The sequence below is a fragment of the Maniola hyperantus genome, chromosome 12 (assembly GCF_902806685.2).
Source record: "Maniola hyperantus chromosome 12, iAphHyp1.2, whole genome shotgun sequence".
Taxonomy (NCBI): Eukaryota; Metazoa; Arthropoda; class Insecta; order Lepidoptera; family Nymphalidae; genus Maniola; species Maniola hyperantus.
The window spans coordinates 136600-162484 of record NC_048547.1 but is presented as its reverse complement, the minus strand read 5'-3'; the positions used below and the strand labels follow the sequence as shown (position 1 = coordinate 162484).

Sequence of the window (25885 nt, the reverse complement as noted above, 5' to 3'; positions counted from 1 at the left end):
CGGCTTACAGCAGCTCTCAGCCCGAGCTGCTCCACTCGGCCTACATCTCACTGCTACGGTAACTTCCCCCGGGCTGACGAGTAGGCGCAACGTCATTTTAGCTGCTATTAGAAAAAAGACAAAAAGTCTCGCTAATATTCTGTTAGAAACCGGTACAAGCTCTGTCCTTTGTTTAATGTATTGTTTAATGAAATGATGATGTTATCTCTACTCGGAAAGAATAGAAGACAGACTTTTTCTAGCTTTTGCACTAGAAAATCCTATGTCTTTGGTTTGTGGACCCAGACCACATTTCTGGTACCTTTAGTTTTTAAGACATTTTTATTAATTTATCACCAATATCTCAATTCCGTTCATAAGTAAAGTTACACTAATACAATAAACAATTTATTACTTTAACTTTTGTTATTAACTAGCTTATGCTCACGGCTTCGTCCGCCTGGACTACACAAACTTTAAACCCCTATTTCACCCCTTAGGGATTGAATTTTCAAAAATCCTTTTATAGCGGATGGCTACGTCATAATAGCTATCTGCATGTCCAGCCTGATTCGCCCATTAGTTTGAGCTGTGCATTGCGTAGTCAGTCAGTTAATCCTTTTATATATTTAAGTAGATAGATTTACGATTTTTGAGGGTTCTGTATTTAAAAGTGACTCACTTCACCTTTTTCTTCGAACAAAGCGAATTGCAAGGCTAGAAGCAGTTACACATTCATAGAAAGAATTTGAATACAAGAAATATGTACGTGCTTAGTTCAAGTAGAGGCAATTTCCCGCGACACAATCAATACAGCTAACCGTATCTCGCACAAAGGACGTGCAGTGTCTGTTAAAAGTGTAGTTTGGTAAGAAGTTTATCTCAAGCGAGCAGCATCTGCACGCGTGCGGCGTGACATATCGCCTGCGGGATCGGCGTGACGTATCGCCTGCGGGATCGGCGTGACATATCGCCTGCGGGATCGGCGCCGCCTGATACACTGCGAGTTGCGACACTGTTGAGACACTGCTAGACACTGACACACCGTATACGACACCCAACATAATCGATTCCTACTCGATAGACTCGAGTAGGTACCTATTTATTACGCACAACTGCTGTTCAGTATCACGTCAGTGCTGATCTACTGATGTCATAAGCATTTATTCAGTGAATCGCCATACTCCTTGGGCTAATTAGGACATACTGTTGGCAAACCAATAAGTAAAAAACTCTCGTGCGTTTTGCATATTCTGTCTTACTCATCATCTATCACGAAGTTGAATTCATTGGATTGGCCTTGAAAAGGTTACAAACTGAGAAAAATGCAGATGTCTTTTAGAAAAATAATAATGAGTATTTCTAAATAATTTTAAATACACATCAAAAATTGCGAACCGGCAGGAATCGAACCCGCGTCTCCTGGGATCGCGCCCGACGCTCTAACCACTAAGCTAAAGCCCGCTTAATGCTAGTGACGAAATTTGTAATGTGTATGCTCACTCAGTACTGAAGCGACTGTTTCTGCCATCTAGTAGCGACATCTTTTTGCAGTTATCGAAACTACTTTCAAAGGCCCATATTACAATGCAGCTCTTTGAACGAGAAATGACATACTTGCTTTTTACTATATTTTATAATTTTTATAGTGTTTCACCTACACTTGAAGGAAATTTCTAAATAATTTTAAATACACATCACACACAGTATTTAAAATTATTTAGAAATTTCCTTCAAGTGTAGGTGAAACACTATAAAAATTATAAAATATAATGAGTATTATTATAAGCTCTCAAAATGATGAATCACAACAATTTATATAGAAGCTCTTTACGATGAAACGTTTTGTCTCTTAAAACCACCGTTGGAACTTATTCGTGAACTTCCTACTCGCGGCCATATTCACATGTTGTGTGGCGCCACGCGCCACGCGCCACGCGCCACGCGCCACGCGCCACGCGCCACGCGCCACGCGCCACGCGCCACGCGCCACGCGCCACGCGCCACGCGCCACGCGCCACGCGCCACGCGCCACGCGCCACGCGCCACGCGCCACGCGCCACGCGCCACGCGCCACGCGCCACGCGCCACGCGCCACGCGCGACGAGGTGCCGGAGTCGGGAGGATGTATGCGATGCTCAGGTGTGTGCGGCCAAGTAGCGCCATTCGACCACCGCAGGCTGCGCTGGCGTCTACCGCGGTACCACTTACAGAAAACATACAAGACGATATATATTATCATGATTAAAAAAAAAATTGCAAATCGGGCCACAAACCCCGGAAAAATCGAAGTACATACTCGTACACTAAGTAAAAATCGGGTTTAATCGAGAACCACCTCCTTTTTGAAAGTCGGTTAAAAAACAGAATTCACTTACGGTCATTGAAACAATATAACAATACCTTTACTTAGACGTATATGAATGAGTAGACACTACAAATTATTATACATGGTGCGATACGATGTAAGGGCCGGTTCACATCGCTCCAGTAGCATGATAGAGCACTGATCTAGCCCAGTGCTGGACTAGACTCACGCGGCAGCGGAGCAACGCATCGAATTCGTTTTTGCATGCAATAGATGAAGAATTCAAGATCATTTAGTTTTGTCAAATACGTGTACAATTTCTTTTCAAAAAATAAGCTAAAGTTAAATTATTAAAATTACTAGCTGATGCCCGCGACTTCGTCCGCGTCGATTTACGTTTTTCAACATCCCGCGGGAATTCTTTGATTTTCCGGGATAAAAAGTAGCCTATGTGTTAATCCAGTTAATAATAATCTAACTCCATTCCTAAGCCAAATCCGTTCAGTAGTTTAAGCGTGATTGAGTAACAAATATCCCAACATCCACACTTTCACATTTTATTTACTTACTAGGATTAGGATTATGGATTGAAAAACGAAAAATCTTTCTTCTAAGTATAGATAAATATAGAGTATCAAAACTTGCTGGATCCAATAATTGCTGGAGAATAATGTAAACCGAGCATAATCGCAGAGAGATACTGGTGGCAGTAAGGGATGTGATTAAATTGTTCTGTCCCACGTGGCGCCCTCGTCAGCTCCGGCCTCCGACCCTTCCCTTACACGGCCCACTAGTTCTCAACACTATCCCATTGTACCCACACTCCAATATTGTATTGTGTATTCGTTTCATCCCTGTCAAGGGATATCATCGTCAGCTATCCCAACCCTGCAAGATAAGATGTTCTATACTTAGAAACCTATCAAGAGCTTTTCAAACATTTTTGCTGGTTAAAATAAATAAAAATGTAATATAAATTGGAACTTGCAACTTTTAGGGTTCCGTACCCGTCCGTTCCGTACGTAAGGAAAAAGGAACCCTTATCATATGACCACTTCGTTGTCTATCTGTTTGTCTGTCTGTCCGTCTGTCGTGTCTGTCAAGAAAACCTAATGGGTACTTCCCGCTGACTTGAAATTTGGGAGGTAGATAGGTCTTATAGAAAAAGGTCTTGGAGAATTAATGTCAACTTAAATATCTTAAACATCAAAGGCTTTTTATTTGTGAGTAAAAATTATATGGAAGCCTCAAAAATGAATTTTCAGCTAAAGTTCATTCAACAAATAATCCTTTTGAACGTTGTTTTCAACCGAATCCCCTCAACATAAATCACTCAAAAGAGCAATAATTCGTTGGGAACGACGCGAATATTAGCTTGAGTCCGTTCAGCGAGGCGGATAATTTGTGTCGGGTGCGGCCGGCGTTCCGGTACGCAGCCGAGCGCGGTGGACGCAGAGCTGGCGGTCAGAGGGCCACACTGAGTATTGCAACTCCACTTTCCAGCTGACAGAACAAGTGAAAAGCGGTGATGCAAATTCACAAATAAGTACGTGCTAAACACATACTTTGTAAAAGTTAAAGTTCAAGGTATCCATTTGATAACATGTTATGAAAAAAGATATGTTTAAGATTAACGTAAAGTTTAAAAAACGGGCCGAATTGAGAACCACCTCCTTTTTGGAAGTACTACGGGCCACTCGGGACTTGAGGTGATCCCATCGCTTGACCGAATAGATCGATGTTACACATCACATACAATTATTCCAGACGTTCAAGTTCCTCCTCAGTGTTGCGCGCTCGCTCTCCACTCTCCACTCTCCACTCTCCACTCTCCACTCTCCACTCTCCAGCTACGATGCAGTCGAGTGAGGAGCGCCGGCAAACTTTGCAAATTGGCATAAATCATAATCACTCGTAGTGTCACCGCTCGCAACTTACCTGATAGAACAATAATAATTATTCATATTAACTTTAATAGAATGCAGGAGCATTCCATTGAAGTTTAGTTAATACAAAAATTTCAATCGCTGAAATATTGTATCTTTTTAGTTTTGTCAGTTTTTGTTTAGTGGAAATAAGACGTTTATATATCACGTTATTATATAGACGTTAATAAGACCATAGTGGTGGTCTCTTCTCGTCGACCGGGGCCTGTCGACGGAGCCTTTTTTCTGGGTGGAAAGAGACCCCCCATTATAGTAAGCCGTCTCTTCCGTCGGCCCGGTCGACATATAAAAGATGTGGTGAATTCTTAAAGTATTTATCAAACAGTTCATTTTATCAAACAATTCATTTTATCAAAAAAAAAGTGCGATATGTTGTTTTACTAATTAACACGATTAAAGAAATCAATTGTTTGTCAAATGATATTTTATGAAATAACAATTTGTCTGGTAATTTGTTTTATCAAATGAATTATTTGTAGAAACATAAGTTTTATAACGATCATAAAACGATTCATAATTTTGCCAAAATTTGTTTGGGAAATGAAACTTTGTCATTTGTTTTTTGTCAATTGATCGGTCACCGTTGATTTCACATACAAACTTTCATCCCCTATTTTACCACCCTTATGGGCAAATTTTCCAAAAATCCTGAAACACGTATTTCTTTATTTGTGACCGAAAACCCAAATACCAATTTTCATGCAAATAACTTGACAAATGACGGACTTTCATACAAACTTCCATCCCCCATTTAACCCACTTAGGGGTGGAATTTCGAAAAATCCTTTCTTAGTGGATACTTACTCTTTACAAAGAATAGACCCTCCAAATTTCATGTTTTTAGGACCAGCGGTTTAGGCTGTGCGTTGATTTCACATACAAACTTTCATCCCCTATTTTACCACCCTTACGGGCAAATTTTCCAAAAATCCTGAAACACGTATTTCTTTATTTGTGATCGAAAACCCAAATACCAATTTTCATGCAAAAAAACTTGAAAAATGACCGACTTTCATACAAACTTCCATCCCCCATTTAACCCACTTAGGGGTGGAATTTCGAAAATTCCTTTCTTAGTGGATACTTACTCTTAACAAAGAATATACCCTCCAAATTTTATGCCTTTAGGACCAGCGGTTTAGGCTGTGCGTTGATATCTATGTCAGTCAGTCAGTCAGGACTTTGAATTTTATATATATAGATGACTAAGAATTTAAAAATTCTTCCATCTATGAATAATGGCATGTAAAATGTGATAAGTAGGTGATGTAGGATGTAGCACGTGCTACGGACGTAGCGCGTGCTACATCACCTACATGGATATGGAACGTAGCCCGTAGTCATGAAGCATGGTAGGTATATTATGTAAAATCCGCCTAAGCAGGGGAATCCGGAGGGGAAAGGGGAATATTAGTCATGATTAATATAGATTATATATTTTTTATATTACATCACGTATTTTCCGATATTGTTAAATGTAGTTAATAAAATATGTTGGCTAACATTGTATGAAACACTCGCGGGAAATCTGCCGCACACTCGCCACCACTCGCAATATTATGACAAACATCTAAATGAAACGGACGGTAGAGTTTGGTGGTTTTGTTTAAACAATATTTTAATTAACGCGTGAACTAACTTTTTATTTGGTGTCGCTATTCAGGCTGTTACTTTATATCAAAAAGCTGAATCCGTATTTAATTGCGACCCAGGATTTCGCAGATATATTTTTGTGTCTTGATAACATCACTAAAATATTAGCGATTTCTGTATCGGACGACAGTGCACATTGTAAGGGCAACCTACTGGCGCCCTATACATTATCATCAACAACCCATCACTGGCTCACTACTGAGCACGGGTCTCCTCTCAGAATGAGAAATGTTTGACTGTGCACCACGCCGCGCCGGCCAAGTGCAGATTGGCAGACTTCACACACCTTTGAGAACATTATGGAGTATTGTATAGGAGCAGGCGTTACTTTGCGTTAGTCCATGATATGCAATAAACCAAAAGCTTAATTTACTGTAATCCGCTGAAACAGGTCGAATCTGTATGGTGCAACATGCAGTATGCGAAATGCACCGCCCGCCCTCCCACTGCTACGCACAAGCAATACGCACCACCACCACGCAGCACCACACAAATCCCAAACACACTCGACGCACGTTTCGCCGCGACACCAGAGCATCCTCAGGAGATGTAGACCTTACAATGTACAATTGCAAAATTACAAAATTGGTGGTGGTGCGTATTGTTTGCCTGGTGGCTGCTTCTTCCTGCATGTTTAGCAGTGGGAGGGCGGGCGGTGCATTTCGCATGCTGCATGTTGCACCATACAGATTCGACCTGTTTCAGCGGATTACAGCAAATTAAGCTTTTGGTTCATTGCATAACATTATGGGGAACTCTCAGGCATGCTGGTTTCCTTACGATGTTTTCCTTCACCGTGAAAGCAAGGGATATATTTGAATTGTTTAACCAAAACGCACATATTATTACCTCCGCAAAGTTAGAGGCACGTGCCCGGGATTGTGTCCCCGACCCCCGACCCCTCGAATAGGAGGCGGGCATCTTAACATCAGGCTAACACCACTAGGTTAACAAGTAGCTTCTTACGTAAAATAATTTTGCGATCGAACATGCATTGAAAAAATCTGTAAGTATATTCAGAGAACCTTATGAAATCCCAGGAAGCAGCTTATCGCGACCCTTCACATATGGACGATATAAAAACGCCGATAAATGTTGTTGTCTGTTGTTTAGAGCGGGCCCCGAGCGCCGATACACATCAAATTCTATTACGCTCTCAATAACGCCCCCCAGTGTGTCCCCAGTGTGTCCCCCAGTGTGTCCCCCAGTGTGTCCCAGGCCGCGGCGCGCGGGTCCGGCCCCGGCGTCAGCTAAAATACCTCATGTTTATTGTTTCGTCCTTCGCAAATAATATTGCTCACAGTAAGCGAAACGTTCGTTGATTAAAAACCAGACACAGATCTTGATTTTTCGTGCCAAGAATGACATTAATAGCACAAAAACCGTTAGTTGTTTTTATCCCATGATTCTATAAGTAGAAAATAGTAGTAGTAGTAGTAGTAGTAGTAGTAGTAGTAGTAGTTCTATAAGTAGGAAGTAGTGTTTTATTATACCTAACTAAGGTTAGGTATAATAAAATACATGAACCGTATTTGCAATGAAACTGATCGCCTGACTTTGCAATGAATTTGATCGCCTGACTTTGCAATGAAACTGATCGCCTGACTTTGCAATGTAACTGATCGCCTGATTTTGCAATGAAACTGATCGCCTGACTTTGCAATGAAACTGATCGCCTGACTTTGCAATGAAACTGATCGCCTGACTTTGCAATGAAACTGATCGCCTGACTTTGATAATGAAGGTAATTTTACCGTGACTATATTCCTTACAAAACCTGCTATGGATACGATTATGCCGGGGCAATGTGTAGTCTTGACATTTTTTTTCAGAAATTCTGTGTACACTTAGTACATATATAATGTATATCGTCATAATATAACGAGTGGCGACCGCGACAAAGGTCGCCACTCGCCACCGAAGCACTGCTTCGTAACGAAGCAACTTGCTTCGTTACGAAGAAGTTAAGAATATACGGCGCCGCGCCGCCTGGAACCAGCGGCTCCTTGTGACTCGTTTAAAGTCGTCTGTTTACCTAGTGGGGGATATTCCAACGCTTCGGTTTTCGATGCGAGGTTACCCTTCTAGCACCTTGGGACCAACGTCTATCGTGTTTTCGAACTATGTGCCCCGCTCATTGGCACTTCAGCTTCGCAACCTGTTTAGTCAATTTAGCTAGTAAGTTATTACTCGCAACTCGCAAGTTAAATCGCGTCAAGTGCAATGAGGCGACGGATAGCGGATACTTGTAACATTACGGCACATGAATGTGACGAGCGGCAAATGTGCGATTGGTCACCTCCAACGTTACGAGCACATCGCCGGCGCCGGCCGTTGGCGCTTACTGCTTTACGATGCGGCCCTCAGACCTTAGACGCTCCTACAGTTTAACTTTACACAAAGTCTAGGCAACTTGTTTCATAACCTCAAAGCTATAAAAAAATGAGATTTACTTTATTTTGTACTAGCAACCGCTCGCGGCATCGCTTGACGAAAATATAAATAATTTTGATTCTCTATCTCGTGGGAATGTCTAAAATTCATCTTCGCATCGAGATCTATGTCCAGCAGTGGACATCTGTCGCGTAACGATGATGAATGTACCGTACCTACTTAATAGTTCTCAACATCTTCAGACAGTCATATTTCACTGAGCTTCTATAACAAAATACTTAGGCTATTATGTATTTGTTGTCTGGGGTAGGTTTCGGCCATAGCTAGTTACCGTCCTACCGACAAAGCCGTGCAGCCAAGCGATTTAGCATTCCAGTACGATGGCGCGTAGAAACTAAACAGGGGTATGGGCTTATTACACTACCATACCCTGCCAAGTTAGACTGAATTATCACTTACCACCAGGTGAGATCGCAGTCAAGGGCTAGCATGTACCTATCAGGATAAAAAATGTAAATAGGATGTTTATTATATAAACATTCAGGAAGGCGCGGAATATGGGTCAACAAGTTATAAAGGTGCGCGATGGAAATGAAACAGGGAGCGTTTGACAAGGCTTGTAACTAGTAAGGAAATGTAAAACATGTTGGAATCTAAAGAACATGTTATAATGACGGTTGCTTCCGAGAGTGAGACCACTAAATGTTAACCTTCTCGGGAGCTGTTTACATTTACCTGCAAGTACGCGGCCGAAAGTAATGTTCCCTTAGAAGGAGATAGCAAATTTGTAGAGCACTGTCTCTGTCGTCGAGACCGACAAACCGTCATATAGGTATGAGTGACGGAGACAATGCTCTACAAAGCCGAAATATCATTCTAAAGGGCGATGTAGTTCACTTTCGGCCGCGTACTGTACCTATGTAGCTACTGTACCTATGTAGCTACTGTACCTATGTAGCTACTGTACCTATGTAGCTACTGTACCTATGTAGCTACTGTACCTATGTAGCTACTGTACCTATGTAGCTACTGTACCTATGTAGCTACTGTACCTATGTAGCTACTGTACCTATGTAGCTACTGTACCTATGTAGCTACTGTACCTATGTAGCTACTGTACCTATGTAGCTACTGTACCTATGTAGCTACTGTACCTATGTAGCTACTGTACCTATGTAGCTACTGTACCTATGTAGCTACTGTACCTATGTAGCTACTGTACCTATGTAGCTACTGTACCTATGTAGCTACTGTACCTATGTAGCTACTGTACCTATGTAGCTACTGTACTGTAGCTACTGTACTGTAGCTACTGTACCTATGTAGCTACTGTACCTATGTAGCTACTGTACCTATGTAGCTACTGTACCTATGTAGCTACTGTACCTATGTAGCTACTGTACCTATGTAGCTACTGTACCTATGTAGCTACTGTACCTATGTAGCTACTGTACCTATGTAGCTACTGTACCTATGTAGCTACTGTACCTATGTAGCTACTGTACCTATGTAGCTACTGTACCTATGTAGCTACTGTACCTATGTAGCTACTGTACCTATGTAGCTACTGTACCTATGTAGCTACTGTACCTATGTAGCTACTGTACCTATGTAGCTACTGTACCTATGTAGCTACTGTACCTATGTAGCTACTGTACCTATGTAGCTACTGTACCTATGTAGCTACTGTACCTATGTACTACTGTACCTATGTAGCTACTGTACCTATTGTAGCTACTGTACCTATGTAGCTACTGTACCTATGTAGCTACTGTACCTATGTAGCTACTGTACCTATGTAGCTACTGTACCTATGTAGCTACTGTACCTATGTAGCTACTGTACCTATGTAGCTACTGTACCTATGTAGCTACTGTACCTATGTAGCTACTGTACCTATGTAGCTACTGTACCTATGTAGCTACTGTACCTATGTAGCTTACTGTAGCTTCCTATGTAGCTACTGTCCCTATGTAGCTACTGTACCTATGTAGCTACTGTACCTATGTAGCTACTGTACCTATGTAGCTACTGTACCTATGTAGCTACTGTAACCTATGTAGCTACTGTACCTATGTACTACTGTACCTATGTAGCTACTGTACCTATGTAGCTACTGTACCTATGTAGCTACTGTACCTATGTAGCTACTGTACCTATGTAGCTACTGTACCTATGTAGCTACTGTAACCTATGTAGCTACTGTACCTATGTACTGCTGTACCTATGTAGCTACGGTACCTATGTAGCTACTGTACCATCAGCCTGTACCTATGTAGCTACTGTACCTATGTAGCTACTGTACCTATGTAGCTACTGTACCTATGTAGCTACTGTACCTATGTAGCTACATACCTATGTAGCTACTGTACCTATGTAGCTACTGTACCTATGTAGCTACTGTACCTATGTAGCTACTGTACCTATGTAGCTACTGTACCTATGTAGCTACTGTACCTATGTAGCTACTGTACCTATGTAGCTACTGTACCTATGTAGCTACTGTACCTATGTAGCTACTGTACCTAGCCTTCTTATGATTTGCTTGTGAGTAAATCACGTTCATATTAAACCAAAAATTAGGCTGCTCTTTAAAATCAAGTCAATGCAACAAAATCTCGCAGAAGTGAAGACAGTCCCTCCAAGCAGTTTATAAGTTAAGCTCTCAAGTAGCCCCGACCCATTTTGCCCCGGCTCGCTTTGCCCCGGCGGCTCGTCTGATTTCCCCGCGGGGCTGGAATCACGGCGCAGATTTTAAAGACTGTTCTAATAATAGCATTATTTTGCAATTACGGCGCAAATTGGATGCGAAAAGCAAAGAGCCGACAACAGGGACTCACAATACATAAGACATAACAATATTACATTATAACGCAACACTGCAAATAAATAACCAATAGTGTTTGTCTATGGTATACAATGGTGTACAATGTATTACGCTAAACTTTACCACAAATCTAACATCGTTTGCATCGTCGACCCGTCCGAGATTACTTACTAACCTTTTCACAATTAAACTGCTAAATACAACTTTACATATTATTTCTATTGTCATGATTTTCAAATAATAATTTATCGTTTGAGTCAAATCACATACTTTTTACAACTGCATTGAGATTTAGGAATAATCTCATTGGATGAAATTTCAAAGAGGCTGTAATTGGTGGGTTGTTTTCGATTCAGACCAATGGCATACACAATACAATGGCATTTTCGGTTGAATGAATGAAAAAAAAGAAACGTGACTTTTGGTCGGATAAATGGCGTGTTCTAAAATTAATTCATTTGGAGCTTTAGAGCTGGGAGGTAATCTCAAAAAGTGTGAAGTATTGTTGTAAGTGGTGATAAAGATGTAAAAGAAGTATTACATGGTGTTTCAATGAGTTATCTCATAAGTATTTACGAGTGTATTGAATTAAACATCTGATATCGACGTTGAAGAAGGCATATTCATTATACTATCTTTATTTAAAGGAGCTTGCATTCTTAAAGGTAGACATAAGCAGCAGATTTAAGACATGTTTGTTAAAAATCGAAAAATCACAACCCGCTTTTAACGCGGATGGACTTGGGGCTACATCTAGTTAACTAAATAAACTCAATGTACTTAAATCTAGAATAAGTTAACCCGTGTTTAGGTTTTAGAAGCATTTGCTCGGGACCACAGTTGGCCCACAGTTGGGCCAACTCCGACGGAGTGGAATAGTTCACTAACAGAGTTACAGCGACGCCGCGCACTCAACTTTAGGGACAAATTATACAAAACCACTCAATTACATGTTATGTGGAAATATTTTCCCCTCGGTTATACCAGGCCAGACCAATGCCACTTGAGGCATTGTTGCTACTACTAAAACATATTTTATAAGTACTTAGACATGAATATTGACATAATATTTTTTTTAAATATTTAGTAATTTCCTTGAAGTGTAGGTAAAACACTAAAAAATTATAACAAAATATATTATTAACATAGTCCATTCCATCAGTATGTTTGCGTCCACTGCTGGACATAGGCCTTTTCCTCTACCTTCCTCATCCACCGCTTTCAGCCACTTTCTTCAGGTCATCGGTCCAACGCGCTGGCGGCGTCAACGAGCCCAACGAGTCGAAGATGTTTTCAAAAGTCTGCCAATCCACATTTAGCCAGCATTCTAAGAGAAGTCTCGTGATCAGTAGTGAACCGGCGATGGTTGATAATGATGAAGAAAGACTCGGTCAGTGATAGAGGACGGCGGTTCCAACAAATACCTACAACAAAACGAACATAGCTCCGAAAAGTTAAAAGGTGCGTTCCCGGAATCGAACCCCGGATCTCCTGACTAAGAAGCCGACATCTTAACCACTTGACTATCACCGTTTTGGGAAGAACGTAAGTATATTGAATATGTAATTGTTCCGTAAAGCTCTTTGTCCCGGCCGCGAAGCAGCTCCGCGACCAACGACGCCATCCATTCCCTCCGCTTCGCCGTAGCCCGTAATGCCGACGTCTCTGAACGCGCACTATGTATCTATGCCGCGAAGCAGCTCCGCGACCAAACGACGCCATCCATTCCCTCCGCTTCGCCGTAGCCCGCAATGCCGACGTCTCTGAACGCGCACTATGTATCTATGCCGCGAAGCAGCTCCGCGACCAAACGACGCCATCCATTCCCTCCGCTTCGCCGTAGCCCGCAATGCCGACGTCTCTGAACGCGCACTATGTATCTATGCCGCGAAGCAGCTCCGCGACCAAACGACGCCATCCATTCCCTCCGCTTCGCCGTAGCCCGCAATGCCGACGTCTCTGAACGCGCACTATGTATCTATGCCGCGAAGCAGCTCCGCGACCAAACGACGCCATCCATTCCCTCCGCTTCGCCGTAGCCCGCAATGCCGACGACTCTGAACGCGCACTATGTATCTATGCCGCGAAGCAGCTCCGCGACCAAACGACGCCATCCATTCCCTCCGCTTCGCCGTAGCCCGCAATGCCGACGTCTCTGAACGCGCACTATGTATCTATGCCGCGAAGCAGCTCCGCGACCAAACGACGCCATCCATTCCCTCCGCTTCGCCGTAGCCCGTAATGCCGACGTCTCTGAACGCGCACTATGTATCTATGCCGCGAAGCAGCTCCGCGACCAAACGACGCCATCCATTCCCTCCGCTTCGCCGTAGCCCGCAATGCCGACGTCTCTGAACCCGCACTATGTATACTGTGTATACCTCCCGCGAGTAGATACCTACCTACTACCTACTACCTACTACCTCTGCGGAAGGGAACAACACGGCGTTATAATGCTCCCGCGTACTTTACATTATTACAAAAAGTCCAAATGAATTAACGGAAAGATGAGCTCGCTCAGAAGCTTAGATTCAAATAGGCAATAAACAAAATCCCTTTTGTTCCCAAAAGTAATTAATATATTTTTGGACGTGCAGGTATAATGTCAATGTCGGCAGGGGGCGGCACCAGTCAAATTCTTAAGTTCATCTCAAGTAGTCTTTGCAGATAATATTTTAAAATCTTTTTTTTCTTAGTAAACAAATCGTACGTCATCGAAGAAACGCGTAAGCGACAAGCTTTGCCTCTTCGCTGTAGATGTTCTAAACTTTAGCTTTTCATTTATATCACGGTGTTAGTCTACGGCGAGAAAGCCCTATGTATACCTTGACCATACAAATTGTTTATCTTCGAAGTCTGCGAAGGAAAAGTAGATTGTCTTTAGTATGCGCATGACATAGTTCGGGAAGTTTGTTCGCAAAACAAACGCGACACACATGGGTGTGGTAATGGTTACCTACGTCATACCTGTGGCAACGTGGCAACGTGGCAACATGGCAAACAAGCAACTCAAACGACGTGATCTTGCTGACTGCACGCAACTCGTTGCAACTAGCGCAATAAATGTAAACTCATAAAAGTATATTCTCTAGCCACCATAACGCTGCTTTTCCACCAAATCATGGCGAAAGTACATGCCAAGGGATGTACCTACAATTCGCGACAGGCCGAGGTGGCCATCGGGCAGCGAACACCCCACACACCCGCACGTCACCCGCGCTCGCCCGCACCGAGTTAGTGCGGGTGTACGCGACCTGTCGCGTATCATAACTTGTAACAGTGCTTACCCGTTCGTTATAATAAGTAGTCACGAACAATATCTGAGCGCAGCAAGTGGCAGCAAGTGGCAGCAAGTGGCAGCAAGTGGCAGCAAGTGGCAGCAAGTCGCCTGTCGCGGAGTTCCAGTGAACAATGAACGTAAACACTTCATGTTGAGGCGTAGCGGTTTGGTTCTAATTCTAATTAAGCACAATAAATTGTACTTACGTATTTTATGACTTAGCAAAGTTTAGGCATAAAATATATTATGTTCTACAAAATTTGTATTAAAATTCAAGATTTTAGAAAAGTAGGTACTAAGTTTTAAAAAAATTAGGAAGGTAAGTAACTAAGGTTGTTAAAAAAAGAATAGCGCTAAATGTGTAACGCCGGCTCCACACGTCGGCCCCGACACTGTTCGCCCAACGCGCAACGTGTGGAATGTGTAACGCCGGCTCCACACGTCGGCCCCGACACTGTTCGCCCAACGCGCAACGTGTGGAATGTGTAACGCCGGCTCCACACGTCGGCCCCGACACTGTTCGCCCAACGCGCAACGTGTGGAATGTGTAACGCCGGCTCCACACGTCGGCCCCGACACTGTTCGCCCAACGCGCAACGTGTGGAATGTGTAACGCCGGCTCCACACGTCGGCCCCGACACTGTTCGCCCAACGCGCAACGTGTGGAATGTGTAACGCCGGCTCCACACGTCGGCCCCGACACTGTTCGCCCAACGCGCAACGTGTGGAATGTGTAACGCCGGCTCCACACGTCGGCCCCGACACTGTTCGCCCAACGCGCAACGTGTGGAATGTGTAACGCCGGCTCCACACGTCGGCCCCGACACTGTTCGCCCAACGCGCAACGTGTGGAATGTGTAACGCCGGCTCCACACGTCGGCCCCGACACTGTTCGCCCAACGCGCAACGTGTGGAATGTGTAACGCCGGCTCCACACGTCGGCCCCGACACTGTTCGCCCAACGCGCAACGTGTGGAATGTGTAACGCCGGCTCCACACGTCGGCCCCGACACTGTTCGCCCAACGCGCAACGTGTGGAATGTGTAACGCCGGCTCCACACGTCGGCCCCGACACTGTTCGCCCAACGCGCAACGTGTGGAATGTGTAACGCCGGCTCCACACGTCGGCCCCGACACTGTTCGCCCAACGCGCAACGTGTGGAATGTGTAACGCCGGCTCCACACGTCGGCCCCCCGACACTGTTCGCCCAACGCGCAACGTGTGGAATGTGTAACGCCGGCTCCACACGTCGGCCCCGACACTGTTCGCCCAACGCGCAACGTGTGGAATGTGTAACGCCGGCTCCACACGTCGGCCCCGACACTGTTCGCCCAACGCGCAACGTGTGGAATGTGTAACGCCGGCTCCACACGTCGGCCCCGACACTGTTCGCCCAACGCGCAACGTGTGGAATGTGTAACGCCGGCTCCACACGTCGGCCCCCGACACTGTTCGCCCAACGCGCAACGTGTGGAATGTGTAACGCCGGCTCCACACGTCGGCCCCGACACTGTTCGCCCAACGCGCAACGTGTGGAATGTGTAACGCCGGCTCCACACGTCGGCCCCGACACTGTTCGCCCAACGCGCAACGTGTGGAATGTGTAACGCCGGCTCCACACGTCGGCCCCGACACTGTTCGCCCAACGCGCAACGTGTGGAATGTGTAACGCCGGCTCCACACGTCGGCCCCGACACTGTTCGCCCAACGCGCAACGTGTGGAATGTGTAACGCCGGCTCCACACGTCGGCCCCGACACTGTTCGCCCAACGCGCAACGTGTGGAATGTGGATCGGGAAATTAGCTTTGCGCTGGGGCCGATGCTAATTTCCCGATCCATACGTTGGGCGAACAGTGTTGGGGCCGACGTGTGGAGCCGGCGTAAAAAGTAAAAACTAATTTTACTCAGGTAGAATTTTAGAAAATCTTTCTGGAGATCCACGTGACAGAAAAGATACATGTATGATTTTTTTTAAGTTTCATTCAGTCAGTTTCTCACTGCGATCTCGAGACTGCGAGACAAGAGACAATGTGCAAATTATGAATTCCAAAATTGCCCCTGCCGGGAATCGAACCCGGGGACACCAGCGCTCACCACTGCGCCAGAGAGGTCGTCTAAAATATTACAGATACAGAATATCAAAACGTAGGGTATTTATTTCTGTCACCATGATAATGTTTACAATGTTGTGAGCTGATAATTCCACCAAATGGCGCATGTTTAACTTCAAAAGCAATATAGCGCGAAGTGCGCCCCCCCCCCCCCCCCCCCCCCACGTATCACCGACATGCAAACGCAATATTGGGCCGGTTGGTAATGTTTCATTCCGTCGCCATTATGAACACTCAGTGACACGCGAGTTCCACCGATGGCGATGTATCGCTCGAGTAATGGTTTATTGCGGCCATTTCATTATGTTCATACCCATAGTGGTCAGCTGATTACAGTATGTAGGCACATATTATTATACTTAATACTCATTATTTTTTTTTTCAAAAATTTTTATGTACCTACAAGATTTTTATTTAAAATTTCTTTAAATTTAACTAGCGCGGGCTTGCTTTTAGAATGAGAAGGGTTTAGTCTTATTATCATATTGGCCTGGTGCGGATTGGCACACTTTACACACCTTTGAGAATATTATCTCTCGATAACTCTCAGGAATGCAGGTTTTCTCAACATGTTTTTCTTCGCTAAACAAGTGATATGTTTTCGCTTACAACGCACCTAACTCCAAAAAGTTGGAGGTGCAGGCCCGGGATCGAGCCTGGGATACCCCGAATAGAGGCCGACGTCTTAACCACTGAGCTATCACCACTTAATTACATGTTCCTAAGCAATATATTTTTTTAATCACGTCAAAATTAGAAGGAAAAACTAACCCTAATTCTTAGAAAGAAAAAATGGAGCACATTACTTTGCTGTATATTTTTTGAAATGACTTGTATTGTAATCGAATACGACGTAAAATATAATGATAAGTTATATCAAATACGATTTCTGTGAAAATTGCAGCAGCCAGCGTCCGTGCAGCGATGCTTCTTATCACGTCAGCCATTGCGGCGTGCAGCCGTGTGACATGTTGACTACAATACAATGAATTTAATCGAAAGGGTTTCTTTATTGTATGAAAAGAAGCGAATGTTCTTACACGTGGCAGTAAACAAGTTCAGACAGCCGACAGCAGAAAGCGATTACCCATGGAATCTCATCCAAAACTGAAATCCTTACAATACAATGTAAATACGTCAACCCGAGCAACACTAACTCAACAAATTGAAATTGTAAACTAGTTTACTTTGGCGCACAAACTCGTAATTGAATGAAAGTAAGTTTTCCCGTAGGTAGGGTTCGGCACATCGAGCGCGTCGCAGTGTTCCGCGTGAGCCGATAAACTATCTATAACGATAGGGATTATCCGGTGCTAAGCTATCCCCCCCCCCTCCACCTCCCCGTACCGGCTCACAGTCTAACAATATAATCTCGGCAATGCGTAACCTAAAGGAGTAGTTAAGAATAAAAACTCCGTACTTACTTAGTTAATTTCTATAAGAATAATTTTTTTTTATAAAATACTACTCTATAGCATTTGTGAGCGCACCAACATTAGCAATGATTGCTGTAGGACCTATTTTGAGAAATAAATGCAGTCCTATAATCAAACGTTTAAAATTCAAATGTACGTTTTATCAAAATGTCCGTTTTGCTTATGGTAGGTACGGTAGTCGGTACCTGGTACCACTAAACCACGGACGAAGTTTTCCATCAAAACAAATGGAGCTACTCTTTTTCAAAAAACAATAATGTATTAATTATCATATTAAAAAGTATTAAAACACTTGATTGGACGGTAGCACAGATTTAATAAAGAACAAAATAATGCAGAGACTAAATGTACAAAGAATGTTTTATAAAGCCTTTTCCGCTGTGATTCCTCGCCACAGAGAAGAGTGGAATGTAAGGAACGCATTCCGAATCTCATTGCGCTACAAACGCACGACGCACGACGCACGACGCCAGGTAGTACGCGACGCTGCGACCTGACACTGCTGCAATACGACGTCCACCAGACGACGTCACTATCCTCCTCATGCAACCCCACCGTCAACAAACCCCACGGGACGGGTCTGGCAATACTGAATGTTTGTTTTTAACAATATTTTGTGCAATAAATACCTACCCTTATTATAAACGCGAAAGTCTGTGGTTTGTTGGTTTATTGCTTTGTTGGTTTGTCCTTCAATTACGTCGCAACGGTGCAACGGATCGACGAGATTTTTTACATGGATATAGACCTGGAGAGTGACATAGGCTACCTATTATCCCGGAAAATCAAAGAGTTCAACTAGTATAATATATTATGCAAATACCAGATTTGCTATCGTAGATAGGTAATATTATTTGGCACCTTCTACCTGTACGAAAATACTCGCTTTACAAATAGTAGACTACTACTGGTACTAATTTACAAAATGTTAGCTTAGCTAAAATGACGTAGGTCTGGGCGCTGTGGGATCTTGGACCATGCTGATAGCTATACAAGATGTACTTCGATTGGGAAACGCCAATTTCGCAATACCTATCCTAATGATAGCCTAATACTATACAACTTGGTTATAATGCCTACAATATTTTACTAACGATCTCTATTTATAAGTATAATCTATTTTTCCTTAACTGAGTTAAAAGTAAACAACAACAACGTGGATGAAGCGTAGACATCAGGTAGTACTTAACAATAATAATATAATACTTGCTTGGCAAGAACGTGTACAGTTTAATATTTAAACTGCATGTGAAAGAAAATAGCGTGTATTTAAATAGGCTTACCGCTGAGACAGCATTGTGTTGGTCTTTATTCAGGGCGCTTGTTGCCCGCCCAGCGCCCGCCGCCCAGCGCCCGCCGCCCAGCGCCCGCCGCCCAGCGCCCGCCGCCCAGCGCCCGCCGCCCAGCGCCCGGGCTATCCGCGGTACAGTAGGGTTGCGACAGTGTTGTAAATGCCTAAATGGTTCATGGTGTACTTTCTCGGCTAGACAATAATACTGTTTAGCATAAAAAACTAATATCGAAGAGGTTATAAGAAGCTCATACGCTATGGAAGAATTGTTGAAAATAATTATGATTAATAAAATGCACTTGTAGTAAATGTTTAGTACTGTAAAACTAAAAAGGTTGTAAAATGAACGTTATCCAAAGTAAAATGGTGGTAACGGTAAGTTCTCCTCATTGTCGCGCTAAACCATCCTCAGTATATAGAGCTCTCTTCATTGCAGTATTTCACGCCATTAAAAGTGTCTTATTTTTAAATAAAATCCTGCAATGATAACAGTTCCGCCTTTTAAAGTCGTAAAAACATTTGCATTTATTTCTAGGTAAATTTTTGAAAATTTTCATATAGGATTCTCTGTAACGTGACCGTATAAACCCCAACTAGAAAAAAAACATTCGAACAAAACCGAGATGGGTCAACTAGGATTCGAATAAAGCAAGTGCCTAGATAGATTATAATCATTATTGTCTACCTACGCAGATAGCTTTTCCAGACAACAACGAATTATGCATGAATATCTCAACCCATCGTCGGCCCGCTACTGATCACGGATTTCCTCTCAAAATTTAGGCCATAGTCCACCACGCTGACCAAATGCAGATTGATAGTCTTCACACACCGCCGAGTATATTAGGAAGAACTCTTTCAGCATGCCGGTTTCCTCACAATGTATTCCTTCACCATTAAAGCAAGTGATACTTTTAGTTATTTAAATCAAAAGTGATACCAAAGCTAATGTACAGCATAGCCACTGTGGCGCGCACTCATAAGTAAAAATATTTCCTTTTCTCCATCGTCCATCGGCGTAAGTAGCGCCGGCGCCGGCGCCGCGCGCCGTTATAGCGGTCATTGTCCGTACACGGCATTTTGCAGAGCGGCCCTCGTTCCTGCTTCGGCTTCAATGGAGCAATTTATAGCGCCGCGTCTTATCGCCATAATGCAGACCTGTCACGCGTTACGGATTATAGCGTTTATAGCGCCATATTGTAGAAAGTATAGCCGTTCAGCTGATTTGTACGCTCCCTTTAGAGCCTCCGCGAAGTACGGAGTGGAGGATCGCGCCATGGTTTGGCTGACTTGTATTATGTTGACGCGGTTTACATAAGGCTACATACATACATACATGCCTCTCTAATAAGCTTAAAATCTGTTATTTATAGTTGGAAGACGTGGCGCGGACGGTGGCACGAGTCTCCGTCCACGACTAGGTAGGTATATCAACTTGAGAACTTCTTTAGGTTTTCAAAATTATTACCCCTATCTATGCAATGCACTAATATTTTGACAATTCAATAAGAGTACACTATCAATAAAAAGCTGTGACAGCCTAGTGGTTAGGACGTCCGCCTTCTAATCGGAGGTCGGAAGTTCGATCCCGGGCACGCACTTCTAACTTTTTAACGGAGATATGTGCGTTTTTAAATAATTAAATATCACTTGCTTTGACGGTGAAGGAAAACATCGTGAGGAAACTTGCACGCCTGAGAGTTCTCCATAATGTTCTCAAAAGTGTGTGAAGTCTACTAATCCGCACATGGCCAGCGTGGTAGACTATGGCTAAACCCTTCTCACTCTGAGAGGAGACCCGTGTTCTTTAGTGAGCCGGCAATGGGTTGATCATGATGAAATTATCAATTCACCTGTCCCCTCCCATTAGTCATTGGTGCTTAAATAACGCACCACAGAGCAGTTCGGAACCAGCTCTCAAATGAAGAGTTTACGGAAAGGTGAAACAAAACTCCCTCTCCGAAGTTACGAGTAAAAGCAAGATCTCAAAAACTGAATAAATAAAATACATTCTCAACGGAGTCGGGCGCGTGTTTAATCTATCAAACTCAAGGTTTTGTTCGCGAATAAACGAATTAATTAAAGAATATTTAATATTGCGAGATTGCAGCTGAATCGCCCGTCGCCCGTCGCCCGTCGCCCGTCGCCCGTCGCCCGTCGCCCGTCGCCCGTCGCCCGTCGCCCGGAGGTCACGGATAAAATATTGCTCTGGGACCCACCTACTTGATTTCAACGAATTAAATTATAGAAAAAAAAACGTTAAGTCAAATACTTTGTAAAATAGTCTGTAAGTTTCATATGAATAGTGAATATATTGTATATTTTTAATGGAATAATAAGTAGGTATCTTAGACCAAATAAAGAAACTTATGCCAAATCTCATGTCCACTAATAGGTACAATAGACAATTATGTTGAATCTTATATTTATAAGGTTTTCGTCGTACTCTGCGACTGTTCCTCAGATACTCAAAACTTAATAATTAAAAACGAAGAACGATCGAAACGAAACTTAATAATTAAAATACCAATTCAAACCGAAGTCATCTCACGCACAATAAAAACAGGAGTGGAGGCAATATATGGCGTGTATTGTGTTTTAATCGCTTTTATTTGATGTTCTCAGAACAATCGTACTTATTTAAAATATCGAGTATATATGTTGACCCACGGGCCACGGTCGATGTTACACAACTATCAAATCAAATCAAATCAAATCAAACATTATTTATTGCACATGTGGGTATTATTACATAATGAACATTTCCTAAATCGTGAAATTTTAAAATCTAATAATAAAAGAGCAAGGACAATTTGGGATAAGCCTAACTCAATTTTTATGAAACCGTCATCACCTTCACAAATACCCCATTGTGTAAGTAAGCTTGTGCAATCTTTAATGGTGCACTAATTATTTCATCGCTTTTTTTAACACGTTCAATGTTGTCATTGGGTTTCGGTTTGTTATCATTTATAATTTTCCATGTAGCCTTAAATTTGTTTTGTGAAGTTTTAATTTTATAATCATTTTGTGATTTTTGTGTTAGTTTAATAATGTTTTTTAGACGCTTTCCATATACTTTGTAATTTTGTTTATTTTTATTATTAGGTTTTATTCTATATTTCCATAGTAACTCTCGTTTTCTTTTGCAACATAGTCTTATTCCTTTTGAGATCCACTTAGGTTTCCGATTTAGTTGTATTTTAATTTTAATATAAGGAAAGCAGAGATCGTAAAAAAGTAAAAACATTTCAAGAAATCTATTATATGCTTCAATGTTTGATTGAAGATTGAATCAATTTCAGATGATGTTTACGAAACATATTACTTAAACAATTCTTAAATTTAGCCATGTTTTCTTTGCTAAAGTCTCTTCTCAAAATATACCAGTATTCTAATCGGCGATTAAAGATTTCAATTATCAATTAATGATTATCAATTATGAATATCAATGTGAACTTTATTGAGCTACTTGCGCGGAAAAGAAATACTAGGAACACGCATTCAAACTCATAAATAGAGGCATGAAAGTAAAACTCTAAACAAATGATTGATAAAAAACTATTATGGTTGACAAAAGTATACAGTACATAATACTATAGCCTTTTTCTAATATAAGTACTTAGCCTCTTTTTGTTTGAAAATGCTAATAGCACTTTTCTAGAAAATTCTTTTATTCATATTGTGTTAATACATGTAAGTCATCAATTAGGTATAACAAAAGCATTGATTAAACAAGAATTACTTTATATGAACATATTCGTTCAATTTAAGTAAACGGACTTCCGATAACGTTAGCTGATGAGCACGATGTTGTGGCGTACCGGTACGTCGTCGAGGCGTGCCCTACGTGCGTGCACGTTACACCACGTACAGTGTACAGCACTGTGAGATTACTTGAGGCTTCAACTGAATGTGGCTATTACTTGCAGCTATATTAGAAATCGAATTCATTGACTCGGCAGGCTTTAGATAGGAGCAGAGGTGAGGGCGGGAGTCGCGAGGCACGTGCTAGCTCGCGTGCATTACCCGGCACGCGCCTCGAGCCTCATGAATATTCAGCGGCCGCTCCCACCGCCGCCAGCCAGCACGTGAGCACTATACGTGTGTGTGTCGTGAGGTGGGAGCTCCGCGCAACCCGAGCACGTGCTCCGGCGAGCCTGTCCGCATGAATATTCACGCGGCATGCGACCGATCAGATGAGCCATCGATAATGTACTTGGCCGACGCAGGAGCTCCCAACCACGCGGCTGCGTCGTGTGGCCTGTTTATTCAGTCCAGTGGCATTCTTGTCAGCTATAAATGTTACTTGTATGTTTGTACTTAATGAAAGACGCCGAGTCAGCGACTCCTCGCGTGTGTTGGCGTAGGATAGGCTGGTACTCGTGCGTGCCTGTACGTACGTGCGTGCCTGTACGTACGTACGTGTCTGTACGTACGCACGTGTCTGTACGTACGCACGTGTCGTCGTATCGCAGTATTACGTTCTAGGGAACATCAAATAGCAGTAGATAAATATTGTGAGGAAATAATTTTGGAGGCGGATTCAGAAATACGAGCATGCTGCCAACCTCAGCCTCCGAGCTCTGAGATTCATCCAGCACACAGACATGTTAATCCATACTTCCATACTAATATTGTTCACGCAAAAGTGTGCGTTTGTCTATCTATCTGCTAGCTTTTCACGACGCATTCGTTTAACCAATTTTGACGTTTGGTTCCAAGCAAGAACATAAGCTACTTTTCATCCCGGAAAAGTTCTCACGAGATTTTTGAACAACTTAATTCTACGTGGACGAAGTCGCAGGCAACCATCTAGCAAACTATTAATTTTATGAAAGACTAATATGGGTCTACCTCGGTCCTTGGCTACCCTCGGATGGAGTGAGGATCTGAATGTGTTTAGTTAGCGAAGATGTTGAGTGAGATGAACACGTTCATATAGCACGTGTTCACCTCCCACGCGCCATGCCGGGAGGGCGAGCGATTGAATTGCTAATACTGCGCCGTGACACTATACGACACCGCAACACTATACGACACCGCGACACTATACGACACCGCAACACTATACGACACCGCGACACTATACGACACCGCGACACTATACGACACCGCGACACTATACGACACCGCGACACTATACGACACCGCGACACTATACGACACCGCAACACTATACGACACCGCGACACTATACGACACCGCGACACTATACGACACCGCAACACTATACGACACCGCGACACTATACGACACCGCGACACTATACGACACCGCGACACTATACGACACCGCGACACTATACGACACCGCGACACTATACGACACCGCGACACTATACGACACCGCAACACTATACGACACCGCGACACTATACGACACCGCGACACTATACGACACCGCGACACTATACGACACCGCGACACTATACGACACCGCGACACTATACGACACCGCAACACTATACGACACCGCGACACTATACGACACCGCAACACTATACGACACCGCGACACTATACGACACCGCGACACTATACGACACCGCGACACTATACGACACCGCGACACTATACGACACCGCGACACTATACGACACCGCGACACTATACGACACCCACAACACCGCACTACGCAGAGTTTACAGCAGAGATAAGCTGATATCACACTATGTGCTAATTTGTTTGTTATACAGTATGCAAATATCAACAGAAACAGATAGCATGGCTTAACCCATCGCCAATTCACTACTGAGCACAGGTCTCCTCTTTAAATGAGAAGGATTTGACCATAGTTCGTCACGCTGTGTCTAAAGTGCATTCCAGCAACAGTTTGTAATCATAGTCCAACAAAATAACCTGAAACCCTACTTTTAAGTTGTTCCCTCGGGCCATTAAAATCTCAAGCGAGCCCATCCCCAACTAACCGCTCTTACGTCGCTACATAACAAGTAATGTTAGACTCTTAGAGCCGCCCGGACGATCGAATAGTAATGTTAGAGCCGCCCGGACGATCGAATTGTAATGTTAGAGCCGCCCGGACGATCGAATAGTAATGTTAGAGCCGCCCGGACGATCGAATTGTAATGTTAGAGCCGCCCGGACGATCGAATAGTAATGTTAGAGCCGCCCGGACGATCGAATAGTAATGTTAGAGCCGCCCGGACGATCGAATAGTAATGTTAGAGCCGCCCGGACGATCGAATAGTAATGTTAGAGCCGCCCGGACGATCGATAGTATGTTAGAGCCTACATCGAATAGTATGTAGAGCCGCCCGGACGATCGAATAGTAATCTTAGAGCCGCCCGGACGATCGAATAGTAATGTTAGAGCCGCCCGGACGATCGAATAGTAATGTTAGAGCCGCCCGGACGATCGAATAGTAATGTTAGAGCCGCCCGGACGATCGAATAGTAATGTTAGAGCCGCCCGGACGATCGAATAGTAATGTTAGAGCCGCCCGGACGATCGAATAGTAATGTTAGAGCCGCCCGGACGATCGAATAGTAATGTTAGAGCCGCCCGGACGATCGAATAGTAATGTTAGAGCCGCCCGGACGATCGAATAGTAATGTTAGAGCCGCCCGGACGATCGAATAGTAATGTTAGAGCCGCCCGGACGATCGAATAGTAATGTTAGAGCCGCCCGGACGATC

At 43.4% G+C, this 25885-nt stretch overlaps 1 protein-coding gene across 1 annotated transcript; it reads left to right on the top strand.

Annotated features, from left to right (window-relative positions):
• The first annotated feature begins 24195 nt into the window (after positions 1–24195).
• Positions 24196–24885, top strand: LOC138403130 (seminal vesicle major clotting proteins-like). The gene has a single exon (XM_069502369.1). The coding sequence runs from the start codon at positions 24196–24198 to the stop codon at positions 24883–24885; it is 690 nt and encodes a 229-aa protein (XP_069358470.1).
• Positions 24886–25885: the final 1000 nt, after the last annotated feature.

Coding starts and splice junctions, on each gene's coding strand:
- LOC138403130 (XM_069502369.1), top strand. CDS start 24,196: ATGCCGGGAGGGCGAGCGATTGAATTGCTAATACTGCGCCGTGACACT.